General features: G+C 42.8%; 1 protein-coding gene across 2 annotated transcripts in view; it reads right to left on the reverse strand.

The window, feature by feature from the left end:
• MYOF (myoferlin) overlaps positions 1-14,139 on the reverse strand; it is a 153,597-nt gene that overhangs the window by 42,399 nt on the left and 97,059 nt on the right. For both annotated transcript variants that reach the window (XM_042909322.1, XM_042909321.1), the window contains 8 exons: positions 13,760-13,915; positions 11,434-11,565; positions 8,946-9,109; positions 6,558-6,672; positions 4,713-4,818; positions 3,374-3,519; positions 1,216-1,389; positions 209-317 (listed from right to left, as the gene is read on the reverse strand). In XM_042909322.1, coding sequence (XP_042765256.1) covers positions 209-317; positions 1,216-1,389; positions 3,374-3,519; positions 4,713-4,818; positions 6,558-6,672; positions 8,946-9,109; positions 11,434-11,565; positions 13,760-13,915 — 1,102 coding nt within the window. The remainder of the gene's footprint in view (positions 1-208; positions 318-1,215; positions 1,390-3,373; positions 3,520-4,712; positions 4,819-6,557; positions 6,673-8,945; positions 9,110-11,433; positions 11,566-13,759; positions 13,916-14,139) is intronic.

Here is a 14,139-nt window from a genome sequence, read left to right on the forward strand (position 1 = left end):
CAGTACAGACTCTGTCAAAGTCAATGATCTGACAACCCTCCACCCCAAGTACAATTTTTAAAACTATATTTTAAAAAATCCTCTCATCAGGGGATGGCAATGGAAGTCACACTTGCATGAAGACATTTTAATCATGTTTGGTGATGCAAAGAGTTTTCTAGAGATAAGTCATAGCAGTGGAAGGCACAAATTCATGTTTAAAACTTACTGTCAAAGTTACAAGAAACAATGGGAGTGTTTGCCCCAAACACGGTGGTGGCACTGTACTTCTGCTTTTCTGTGCTCTTTTCATCTCCTTCCTCAGTAGTGTCTGCACCCTAAAGAGGCAGAAAAGTCCATGAATGGTGCCTCAAGACAAACAAAGAGGCAAGAATTACAAAAATCTGGAATGGTGGCTTTCAAAATAGACTCTTTTCATCCGATCACTCCATTTTTAAAGATGACTGAAGCCCAGCACAGCAAGTGACTTGCCCAAGGTCACTTAGCTGGAAAGCAACAGAGCATGAAGTTGAAGCCAGTCTTTCTGCCTCAAGGTCAGCCTTACCAAACCCAGATGCTGAAAATTTTAAAAAGGAAAGGCATAAAGGATAAATAAGGGGATTAAAAAGGTGGGAGGAAGACAAGAATAAGCAGTGGAAGCACAAAGCAGGGTCAGTGTGCAAAAATATAAAAACAGGCTGTGTTTGGGAATGGCTCCCGACCACCATGTTGTTTTAGATGGACCACTGCCATTTTCTTATTCCTTCCTTCCACCGTTCTGCTTTTTCCCTCCCTCCCTTCATTACTGTGAGTCCATATAAATTATTCTCTAATTCCGTGAGCCATCCTTCTGTTTTCCTCCCCCTCACATCTGTATATTAACACTCTTGATTTGTTGAACATTTGTAGTTTCCAAGGTATAATCCAAGGAACCTGTGCCCGGGAATGTTAACAGATGTCACCTGCGACCAGGGTTTTGGAACAGATGTATTTGGAAAATGCCCGATGAAACAACATTAAACAGGTGTGTCTGCAGTAGAACTTCTTAGAATCTTTCCTATATTAATGGTCTATTCATTTAACAAGAGTTACTGAGCATCTAGGACGTGCAGCTTTCTTCCAAATTATCTGCAGTCCTGCAGTACTGGAGGGATCTCCATGGAGTCCCAGGTGTATCCAACACTCATCTATTTTCTCTACACCAAAATTTTTGAGCTTTGAGTATTTACTACTTACGAGGGCACCTTCAAGTTTAAAGATGGCAGCTGCACCATGTGTTTCTGAAGGAGCCATTTTTCTTCTCCAGCGTCTACGGCGAAAGGTATCCGAACTACGCTGTTTCCAGTGAAATTTCCAGCCAATTAAAGAAGCATATTCCCAGCCCTCCCGGTCTTCATATTCTTCCATGGCCTAGAACAGAAGTAAAACTTTGAATGCTAATGCTAATCATAATAATAACAATAATAATATCCCTTAATTGATAAGGCAGATTATGTGGTCAATCAGCAAATACGCACTGAAAATCTACTCTGTTCCGAGCACTATGCTACGAGCCAGTGATACAACAGAGAAAGAAGTAGACACGCTGTCTGTCCTTGCAGAGCTGATGGACTGTGGGAACACTGAGAGATAACCAAGCAATTGCAATGGAATGAGACATTGCAGGAGAGGCACCTTATTCAGATTTGGGGAGGGTTAAGGAAAATGGATTCTTTCTTAACTTGCTTTCTATATTGTCATTTTCATTAGCTCATAAGACATTGCAATTGTGATACGGTTTATAAAACATTATTATCTCCACTTTCTATAGGAAAAAGTGACACCACGGTCCCCAGGATTTAAATGTCTCATCTGAGCTAATAGCCGGCATAACTAAGTGATAGATCAGATATATTACTTCCGTAATAACTAATAACTTATGAGTATAGTACTTTTTATCTTCAAAACGGTTTATACATAAATGCCCTCAGTGTTCAGTGTCATATGCAGTTCAACAAATCTGCGTGTCTACTGTGTGACAGAGATTGTGTTAAGCGCCAACGAGGCAGTGAAGGACAAGACAAGACAGGGTCCGTGCCTTCGTGTGGCTGACTTTTACTGGTGGACATTTTCTGTAAATACCTTAAAAGTATTACTAGATTTAATAAATGCAAAATAATACTGAATCATATTTAGGATCTCAGAAATAAGAGCTCTATGGAGGCTATAGCCATTGTAGAGATTCGTTTTTCAATTTTGAATAAACGTAATTGCAGGTCAAGCACAATCTTGTAATCGCTGCTCTAGTGGTATTCACAGTGGCACTGAAATATTTCAGGTAGCCAAGAGTGAGGAGGTTAGGGAACAGGATCAAAGTCTCAACAATACTTTTTGGTAGGACTGGGCCAAGTTTCTAGTCTTCTTCCCACCCCCTCTTGGTGCTCTCCTGTGGCAGGCAGGAGGGAGACAAGTGCCTCTAGGAACTTCTCACCCCATCAGAATACGGGTAGTTGAATAAGAGGTATTCGTTTATCAGTTTATTCATTCTCCTCCATTACTAGTTGGAGGAACTACTCCAACTACTAGTTGGAGGTACTAGTTGTTAGGAACTAGTTTCTGAGCTGGCAAGAAGGATACAAAGTGGACGGCTTCCATCTTTGTGTCCAAGGAGCTCCCTATCTAATAAAAAGTAACTTCATTGCATTTACTATGAGTCAGGCACTTTGTGGAACAGCCTTGCCTGCGTTCAAACATGGCTGGCTCAGTCATTTTAGACAGGTGGCCTAGAGTCCATTTAACCTCTGTGAGCATTATCTAAAAAATGAGGATAAACGTATATCTCGGGGATTACAGATAATGCGTATTCAGTACCTAGCATTAGAGAAGGCACATAACACATTCCACTTATTATTATAAGCAGTATTATTCCATTTCACTTACTATTATTCCACGTAAGCCTTATACTACCCTAATTAAAAGCATGGTATTATACCCATTTTGCAGATGAGAAAGGAAGTAAAGCCAGGATTTGAGTCCCTGTGTATCTTATTCCAAGGGCTGAACTATTGCCACTACTTCCTTATGCCACCAAAATAATTTCTATTGCTACCTCTAGAGTGGTTCTCATTATTCAGTCTACTTCTGGGTCACCTGAAAGACATGTTGAAGCACAGACTGCTGGGCCGCACCCCTGATTCTTAAATCAGTAGGTCTGGAGTGAGGCGTTTCTAACAAGCTCGCAGGTAATGTGTTGTTGCTGGTTGGGGTGGGGGGAATATTTTGCAAACCTCTTTGAGCAGGCATTAGGCCCTTGATTGGCAAATGGTTTCTGTAGAAAAAGCAGAGTCACTGGAATTCTGTGTGGGCCCCCCCGCCCCGACTCCCCGGACGTAGCTTCCTCCATGGTAACTCTTACCCTTGCAGTACTTGAAGTGCTTTGTGTTAAATCTTTCTTGCGTTTTCGGACCAGCCTTCGCCGTCTATGAGTATGATACATTTTCTCTGCTGCAACCCAGGATTTGGGCTTATTATCAGGAGGAATGGTAATTCCATACTCCCAGCCTGGAACAGAGTTTGCAAACGGTTATCCCAAAGAGATGCATTTGCCAGATTGCTACATAAACTTCCAGAAAACATCCAGTCAATCTCTCTGCTCCCCCATCAACATTCTCTGTGGTGACAAGGAATGCCACTGCCCCTTCCACTTTGCTGCAGTTCAGCCAAACTGAATACAGCTCTGTCCCCTTGGATCCCTCTTCAAACTGCTTCCTTTGCACCCACGAGGTTCTCCTTCCCCTTTCTCCCTCCAATCACTCATGGTAATTTAGTGCATCTACGAATAAAGCACAGTGCAAGAGGCAGATGGGGACAGTGCTGAAGGGTGTCGTCTGTGTAGCTGCACAGCCAGGGTTTAAATCCCAGCATCACCACCGCTGGATGTTCACTAAAAAAGTTCCTTGCTGGTTAGTAAACCTGCCTATGGCCTAATTTCCCCAGCAATAACGATAAAGAATACCTTTTTAAAACAGAGTTCATCAAAATAACACATGCAAATAACTAGGACTATGTTTGTGCTCAGTGCTAGCTGTTATTATAAGGCTTGGCATGTGCATCAAGATCAGTAAGAAATTTATTATCTAGTTGAACCCTTCTGTATTATGGTTGTTTTTTTCTTTCATAAGGGAAAAAAATCAGATTTTCTCTTTTGATATTTCCAAATATTATAGTCATTTAACTTTACATTACTATTCATTGAAAAGGATAAACACCATTAACAGAATCTATGTCAATAATCTACATTATTGGATGTCAACCTTACTTAAAAAAAAAAAAAAGCCACAACAACAATCTGCATTATTGCTGAATAGGTTGACTTTTAAGGCATTTTATAGTCCTTCTTCCTGAGCTACGGGGTCCTGAGTGTGATGTTCCCAGGGAAGCTATGGGTGTGATTAGAAAAGAGAAAGTCCAAATTCCACTTCCCTCCCGAATTCTCACCCTGGATCCCCAGCATCTCAACGTGCAGCCACCTGGCCCCCTGTGATCTTGTATTTTTCACTCTTGCCCCCCACCCACACCTGTCCAACCACTTGCTTGTCCTTCAGATTTTGCATCTGAAGAGTCACAGCTAATATCCAAGACCTGATTGTCACAAACCAACAGAAGTAAGACTCCTCCCTGCCAAGGACACTTTACTCTGGTTAAGCAGGGCCTTGCTGCAGACAGCCCGGCATGTAATAGATCTAAAATGTTACCTTTCTCATCCACTGCACGATTTATGTCATATACCCATGCGTCATCTTCCCATTCCCAACCTGGAGGGCATATCAGCTCGCTGGGCGATGCTGCTTTATCACCGTTCTTTAAAACAAAAACGAAAAAATGAAGACAAGCAAGTCATAGGGTCCAATAAGAAGCAAAAGGGAGATGGTACCTCACATTTAACAATGGTATTCACGTGCTAACTTAGAAGCTACACTCAGAAGAATCTTTAATCTCTATGCACAGCTGCTACACGAAATTAGTTTTTTTAGAATACCTTCCATTTCCACTGTTAGGGGGTATGTTGGGTTGAACCATGGGAATTGCTTTGACCATCAAAAATGGTCAAATATCAGCAATTTCCTGTGTTCAACTTAAAATTATGAAATGGTACAACTGTCTTTATGAGGAGCTAGTAGGAAAGAAACCATCAGAGATGGAAAAAGTGTGGAAAAAAACATGTTTTCAAGTACAAGGTAATGTCACTGGAGGTTCTAGATGCTAATCATGTAAGATTAAGCAAGGTTTAGGTTAAATACTCACTTAAGTACTGACTGCATTAAAACCGACAGTTATGAAAAAAAAAGTTCCTAAGAACAGAAGTAAAGGTGGTCCATAAACACATGGAAAATTACCCAGCCTCACTTTAAATTAAGAGTGAGAAAATGGAGATGACATCAGGGTACCACTGATCATGCAGTGACAAGGCTGTGGCAGTGGGGTAGTGAGTGTTTAGGAAAACAGCCCTCTAAGAAGCTGTTGCTGGACATGCAAACTTATACAACCTATTTGAAAGCTGTTTGGCAATACTTATCAAAATTGCATATGTACTGAAATCTGACCAAACCAATCCAGGGATTTTTCCTGGAGATAAATTTTCACAAGTGGGGGCGCCTGGGTGGCTCGGTCGGTTGGGCGTCCGACTTCGGCTCAGGTCACCATCTCGCAGTCCGTGAGTTCAAGCCCCGCGTTGGGCTCTGTGCTGACTGCTCAGAGCCTGGAGCCTGTTTCAGATTCTGTGTCTCCCTCTCTCTCTCTGACCCTCCCCCGTTCATGCTCTGTCTCTCTCTGTCTCAAAAATAAATAAACGTTAAAAAAAAATTAAAAAAAAAATTTTTCACAAGTGAATAAAAATGTACATATAAAAACATTTACTGCTGCATTGCTTAAAAAAACCTAACACTAGAAAAAAAAATGTCTACAAGGAGAGGATCATTTAAATAAATTAGAGAGGGTGCATAGAATAAAACACTCTGCAGGCATTTTTTTAAAAAGTTCATAGTTCTATATGTACTGATATCAAAAGATGTCCACAATACACTGTCATATGGAAAATACAAGTTGTTGAACTGTGCACACAACACAATTCTATTTAGGTGTATGTGTGTGTGTGAGAGAGAGAGAGAGAGAGAGAGGAAGGAAAAAGTTATATAGTTGAGCAAGAACAGAAACATGTTTTCAGTAGTTACCACGGGGTGGGGTGGGGGTGGAATATAAATCTGGGAGAATTACTTTTCATTTCCTTTTATGCTGTTTGAATATTTTAGAGACATACACATTCTATTTGTTGTGCTTTTTAAACGAGTTAAATGATAAATATTTATTTATTGCACAACTCAAATTTTACCTTGTACCAACATCTAAACAGGCCCAGTGACTTCTCCAGAGAAAGTAATTTATAGGTGCACTTGTGTGGCTTAAAGTTAAGGTAAGGCTGTTCAGAACAGGAGACAGAGCAGAAGAGAGGGGGAGGCCGCGCGCCTCATGGTCGGCGGGTTCACGGGTTGTGGTTCCAAAGAGCTAGGGTTGAGGCTCTCTCTGGGGAGCAGCCCGCTCACCGCATCGGTGTAGGTGTCCTCGGCTGCCTTCCACTCCCCCCCGGGGTAGCGACTCTCATTCTGGTACACTTCATCCGTGAACTCCGTGTGACCTGCGTCCGCCTCAGTCAACAAGCTGCGGGTGAGGCTCGGGTTACCAAAGGAGCAATGGAAGCCAACCACCCCAGCTCGGCCCAATGGTCGGGAAACATCTACACCGGTTCCCTCCTCACTCTACCCCTTGGGTTCTCCACTCCAAACTCCTCTTCCTAATAGCTTCTGACATTCCTTTGAAGAAGGGGTCTGCGGGAACAAGGAGACCTAAATTATAGAGCACTCCTCCAGTTAGCAGGCCTGCTCCTTCTCAGTAATTAGGGTGGGGACTGGGAAAACAGTCCTGTGGGCAGCTCCTTATAGAGATCTTATGCTCCATATTTTTGTTTCAGTTCAGGACCGTTCAGCTTTTTTTTTTTTTTTTTTTTTTTTTCCCAGCAAAACTCCTGGCTAACAGTTCAAAAGAATAGGATGTTGTCCACCCTCATTCCCCCTATTTTAAAAAATTGAGGGGAGACAGTCTCATGAGGCCAAGTGTGGAAATTTTTACTCATGGCTTGCATGGTCTACGTAACACAAACTGAAGGGAGGAGTTTACATTTTCTGGATAGTTCCTAGGTCGACAGCCAAACCAGGTCATTTAAGACTCCAGACTCCATTTAGGTACTTAAGAAATCCATACTGACTCTCTGCCAGGCCAATTTTCCTCTTGGAGTTGGAACTATTTTGACAACCCATAATGGAAAGTATGGAGGCTCCAACTTTGACTGGAGTGTTCTGCCAGGTGCCCACTCAAGTGAGGTTTCTTTTTCTTTCACCATGGCCCTACATCTTTTCCCTGCTGCATCCTCCCCTAGAATCAAGCACTGGAAAGAAATCAGAAAGTAAGTAGTCCCAACTCTTTGTATAAATTGAGCTCATCCCGTCATTTCTCTGGGCCCCCGAGAAGGAGAACAGAAGACCTGGCTGCCGCCTCTGAGGTCCCGTCAACCCCTGACATGCTTTGACCCTTCTACTTTTCCAAACACAATGCCTCTGCCTTTCCCTGTCCTCACTAACCTTTCTTCCTTCTGTCCAATTCAGATCCCATTTCGCTTCTCCTCACCAGCAACCCCAACCCCATCCAAAGCAAGCTGTTGTGGGTTAAAAGCAATCATGTGGAATCATCCGGTCTTGACAGACCAGACCAGACCCAGCATGCTCATTGGCTTCCTTCCCCAATGCCTGTGATCACAGGAAACAAATGTGGACAGAGAGGAAGAACTCCAGCTTGAGGCCTTAAGATCCAGCTTCACAAGCTCGTTTCCTCCAAAGTCAAGTATGCTGTGATGAGGTGGGGAAGGGGAGCTCTGGTTCCAAGGGTGTTGGCAACTTGCAGAAACCCAAACTCCCGGGGACACATGCTTGCCTCCCCTCTACTGTTTCTTTCATTTTAACAACGAGCTTTTGAGATACAATTCACCCATTTAAAGCATAGTCTCTACTGTTTCTTACAGACATTCCAGCAAAATAGTTGAGTGCTGGTTTTGGTGCCCAGGCTGGACTGGTACCACTCACAACCCATGTGTGTTTGGGTAAGTTATTTAATTTCTGTAGTTCTCAGTTTCCTCACTTGTGAAGTGGAGATAATGCTATTATTTGTTGGGAGATAATTCTCTATGAGTTCTTGTGTTTCTGCACAGTTAAGGATGTTTATATGAGGAATAATCTTGGAAGACAGAGAGAGTGTCTCTCTCTCTCTCTCTGGAGCAAAGGGCCAGCGGGCTTGCTAACCAATTGATTCTGGTTCCCTAAGCTCAGTTTCCTCTCCTGTTACACAAACCACTTCATGTTTAAGTACCATCTGACCATCTCCTTGTCACTCTGTGGGAACTGACTCCCTATTCCCACAGAGTGACTAGAGCAAATGTTAATTCTGGTACAGCTATTGGGGCTGGCCGTGAAGTCCTTTGTCTCTGACCCAGGAGTCCTGAATCTCCTTCCAGCATCCATGGAAGTATAGCAGGTGACCTTGTTTGCTTGTTAAAAATCTCAGACCCTTCATAATTTCTGACACTACCTACCTTGTAGAGCTGTAGTTCAGATTCAACAAAGTGATTAGCACACTGGTGCTTAGTACACTGCTTGACACATTCACACATAATAAGTTCTCAACAAATGTTAGCACTAGGTGCTTTTTGTATTTCCTTGTTTTATTATGGGGCACCAATGACATATTTCAAGTTTCTATGGACTTGTGTTCAGTGAGTGTTACATAAATATTTCCAAGAATGATGATGGAGAAGATTCATTTAGCACTTTCTAGGGAAAGGCTTCATTGTCATCCCTGTTTTCTCAGAGAGTGGAAAAACTTACCTTCTTTCAGGATCAACTATCCAGTCTCCTTCCCATTCCCAGCCTTTTGGAGGTAAAAAGAATTCCCTCTTGAGTTTTATTTTTCCTGTGACATCCGAAAATTTATGACGACCGACTAATCCAGAAGTGCCCCATTTTCCAAACATAAGAGCCTGATTTTCATACTGTTAAAAACAAATTAGAGAAACACCATCAGAGAGCAAGAAATAAAGCCCGCCTCTAAATGTTTAAGCCCATTTAAGCTAAACAATGATAGAAAGTGAAAAAAACTTTATACCTAGAAGGTAGGGACCTAACTCGAGCTGCTACTGATTATGTAATTTTGGGAAAATCACTCATCTTTCTAAGACTCAGTGTTCCCATCTGTTAACTGGGGATAATACTACCAATTCTCATAGAATTGTTCAAATGTGCAAATGATTGTGAACAGTGGTATATCACACTAGTTGTTTCCATTATTATACTGAATGGCTCCAAATGGTTCTCTGAACCTAATTTTTATTTTAATTAAAAAAATTTTTTTAAATATAATTTATTGTCAAATTGGCTTTCATACAACAGCCAGTGCTCATCCCAACAGGTGCCCTCCTCAATGCCCATCACCCAATTTCCCCTCTCCCCCCACCTCCCATCAACCTTCAGATTGTTCTCTGTATTTAAGAGTCTCTTTAGTCAACCTAATTTTTAAAATACCCATAAAAGTCATCAATTTATGAATGTGCAGGCTTCTAAGAGTTTACTTGTAAACAGTCTACTGTCTAGAACTCAGGGCCCATTTCCCCACAGAATCAACATTATAATTGATGGTACATTTCCTAGGCAGTCTACAAAGAACCTGTCTGACATATGAAGGTCCTTTAAGGGCGCAGCCTTTATGGAGCCTAAAAGTTCTGTGCCTTCATCCCCTCTGGAATATAGTGGGGATGAAGATCAAGATCTTTCTGGAAGCCCAGGTTCAGTGGCAATGACAGACTTTGGTTTACAGGGCATTTCTTTCTAAGTTGGAACTTATAAATCTACAAAGGTCTGCTCTTCACTCTGTCAACCATCAAAAAGGTTGTGATTTGCCAGTGGTGAGTGTCCCTGTTGGGGTGCAAGCTGAAATTTCCATTTTTCTGCTGATGAGCCCACTGCAAAGATGATTTGCAAGTGACAGGGAAGTTTGACTGAGGTTGAAGAAGGAAGGAACAAGTCTGAATAGAGGCTTGATGGGGAAATTGGGTTCAAGCAACCACAGTAGTACCTGTCTCAGATATGGGCTCTGAGCCTTGAAAGGAGATAAGCTTCAGGAAGTAGCTGAAGAAGCTATTGTTACAAGGGGCTGTGAGACTTGGGGGCATGCGCATGGCTTCTCTGGTTTCTAAGCGACAAGGACACAGAATAGAGGAGCAAGGTGTTCCCACTACTTCTGCTTGGAGGCCAGCATGGCTAGAATAAAATCCAGGCAAGGAATTTGGCAAGACTGTTAACACATGTGAAGCACCTCAGAGACCTCCAGAAATCTGGTAGGGGATGCAGGGTGATGGTGGATTCTGCAGAGAACAGAGGTGTGGTTTTAGCACAGGAGGGCAAGAACCAGTTGAAATGTCCATTATTGTCGTTAACATGCCCCTACTGGTACTCATAGGTTGTGAGAATCTAAGGAAACTCGTCACGCAACTAAGATGTGTGGATCACCTCTTTAATGTGAGTTGAAACTAGAGTCTGAGCTATCTAGTCTGAAAGATCTAGAAAGGGTGAAACGGAGCCCTGGACTGGTTGATTCTTGCTCAGTGCTAGCTAGCTTCTCCCAGCTGAGCTCCAGCCTCAGAGCTGGAGACAGGCCGATGTCAAGAAACCCTACGTGAATGTTGGAGCAAGCGTCTCCTGCACGTGCCCTGATGCCATGACTCCACGTGGTCCAGTTGACTGTGCATAAGTATCAGACATTCCGGGCCTTCCGTGTGGCTTGCAGCACACCCTCTATTGATCTCCAGTGGCACTTCCGAGCCTGCTCTGTAAGGGCTCTGTGTGTTTCCCATGTATTTCACTGTTTCTCAAAGTGGTCCACTGAGGTCTCATATCCACCCACCCTGGAATCACTGCTGGTGCTCATCCCTAACTCAGTTACAGAATCAGAATCTCCCGGGTGGCCCTGGCAGTCAGCATGGTCAACAGGATACCCAGTTTTACCATCACTGAGAGAGGTTTCCCTATGTGAGGAATGAGTCTTCCGTGGTGCAAAGACCCCCACCCCCCAAGCACACCTCTCAAGGTCTGCACCTGCCCAGTGTCCTCATTCCTGGGTTGTCTGTGTGTGAATCACTCTGGTGGGTCCGTCCCAGTGTGGCCAATCTTTCCCTATGCCCCCAGAGGAAGGTCCCTCAGATGGGATTCTAGGTAGTGCTGATGGCTGTGGCTGTTTTTGATCTGTGAGCATTTTCCCTAAGGAGGACATGTAAAAGGACTCCCCCACGGACAGAAAAGATAGTCATGTCATGAAATGTACCATTTCAGCAAAGACGGTGAATGTTCCTTCTGCGAAGCTGTTGAACTTCTTCTCAACAGCACTCAGGCCCAGCCAGATGTTCACCCGCAGCTGCACAGGCACCTTGGGTCCGTGGTTGTTTTCCCGCGGATACTGTGAGATGCACAATAACACTGGCTGTAGCACACGCGGTGACGTTAAGTTCAAGCCACAAACAGACTGAACATCCAATCACTGTTCTCCTGTTCTCCCCAGCCTACTTTTATGTCAGCTTAGTTAAAATGTTTCCAAATGACCCTACAGCAGAGATTGTGATAACAACGAAAGCGGTGGTTGTCAAAATGTAATCCCTAGACCCCTGTGTGTCCTTGAGACCTTCTCAGGAGGTTCACGGAGTAACACTATTTTCCTAATAATACTAACGTGTTACTTGTCGTTTTCCGCTGTACTGGCATGGGCACTGAGGGCACAAAAGCAGTGGTGGGTAAGACTCTGGGCACTGCAGCAGGAATTGGGGCAGAAACACCAAACTGAACCTGTGATGATAGTTTTCTTCATCACTCTCAGTAAAGAAAAGAAATGCCAGTTTTAAATAAATCAGTAAAAGTTACTAATCTTATCAAATCACGATCCTTGAGTATATCTTTTTCTTTTAACTTTTTTTTTTTTTAAGTAAGCTCCATGCCCAAGCTGGGGCTTGAACTTATGACCCTGAGATCGAGTCACATGCTCTACTGACTGAGCCAGCCAAGCGCCCCCTTGAGTACGTTTTTAAAATATTTTGTGTGATGAAATGGAAAGTATACACAAATTATTTCTGCTGCATATTACTGTATAGCTTGTGAAAAATCTCTTATGTGGTTGTTTGAAATGTGAATTGAATTAGCCTTTTTAAATTTACTTTTTAATTTTTTTAATGTTAATTTATTTTTGAGAGAGAGAGAGAGAGAGAGAGAGAGAATGTGAGCAGGGGAGGGGCAGAGAGAGAGGGAGACACAGAATCTGAAGCAGGCTCCGGGCTCTGAGCTGTCAGTGCAGAGCCTAACACAAGGCTTGAACTCACAGACCGTGAGATCATGACCTGAGCTGAAGTCAGACGCTTAACTGACTGGGCCACCCAGGCACCTCTGAATTAGCCCTTTTATTTTTTTATTATTTATTTATTATTTTAAGAAATTTATTTGATTTTTTTAATATGAAATTTATTGTCAAATTGGTTTCCATACAACACCCAGCGCTCATCTGAATTAGCCTTTTTAAAAAATGTTTATTTATTTTTGAGACAGAGAGGGAGAGAGAGCAAGAGAGTGAGAGAGCAGAGGGGGAGGGGCAAAGAGAGAGGGAGGCAGAAGATCCAAAGTGGACTCTATGCTGAGAGCTGAGAGCCCCATGCAGGGCTTGAACCCATGCACCATGAGATCATGACCTGAGCCGAAGCTGGATGCCCAAATGACTGAGCTACCAAGATGACCCCTTTTTATTTTTTAATGGAAACCTTTTTTACTTGAAACAGTGATTGACGGACAAAAACGGCCACTCAGACTTAGGTGTGGGGCAGATGTTTTTTTGAACATAAACCAAGTGAACCTGTTACTTCAAGGATGATAACTGACTGTATTCTATAGCCAATGATAGAAGTCAGTCTTCCAAGTAAAAACAAGTAAGAATTTTTTAAAACTTGTAGCTGTCATGGTGAACTTCATAGCATCCTGATACATAAAGACTTTCCTGATGAGTAATATTAATAAATGTGATTTTTTTCCAATGTTGCAAGATAAAATGTGTCAACATTAGGAAAATCTGCATAATTTCATGAACTAATATTTTCTAAATGATCAATGCTAAATGTTACAAAATCAGGGATGGATAAAAGAACCATTCAAAGTACAAGAAAAACCAATGGATTTCAATGTAGCAGAGAATGAAAAGGTCATTGATACAGTTTCAAATTCCATACTGCAAATAGCCGTTTAGAAGCTACTACTTGAGTCTGGTGTTATATCAAAGATGTGTATCCACAATTATCTGAAAAAGATATTAAAATGCTCCTCCCTTTTCCAATTACATATCTATTTGAGGCCTGATTCTCTTCATGTACTTCAACCAAACAACTTATTCCATCAGATTAAATGTACAAACAGATATGAGAATCCACTTATATTTCTGTGAAGCCAGGCATCAGACTTCTCTCTGGGAATTATCACTCCAGGGGAAGATGCCAGAATGGGTAGGAATTGATCGTGATTGCCCTAGTAGTCCTTCAACGGTCAGAAAATAAAGCAGCCCCTTCTTGGGAATGTGGGGTTTGCATGTAAGTATTTCACATGACACGGTGTTGAAGCCATACCTTCAGCAAGATGGTCTGGGTTTTCCCACAGTATTTCCCAGATGCGTTCTCACCACTGGTGGAGTATAAAACCTGGTGTGCAGGAATGCGTGCATAGGCCAGTCTTTTCTCTCCCCGGATCATCCAGATGATAATGTCAGGCATACTGTTCTGTGGCTGGTCACATGGGTGGATGGAAAAGTAAGCAAAACTGGAGTTAGTCTAAACACAGAGGGACTGGAGACCCTGCAGGCTGGCTCCTCGGGGCTCCCCTTAGAAACTCTGTGATTAGGGCTCTGTCTGAATTCCTGAGTCGCACGTCTTCTGGGACCACAGAGTCTGTAGGGCGGGGAGGCAGGCTGTGGCTGATCTAAAGGGAATAGAGTGAAGCAGGGTGGGGG

Source organism: Panthera leo, chromosome D2 (genome assembly GCF_018350215.1).
Source record: "Panthera leo isolate Ple1 chromosome D2, P.leo_Ple1_pat1.1, whole genome shotgun sequence".
Lineage (NCBI taxonomy): Eukaryota > Metazoa > Chordata > Mammalia > Carnivora > Felidae > Panthera > Panthera leo.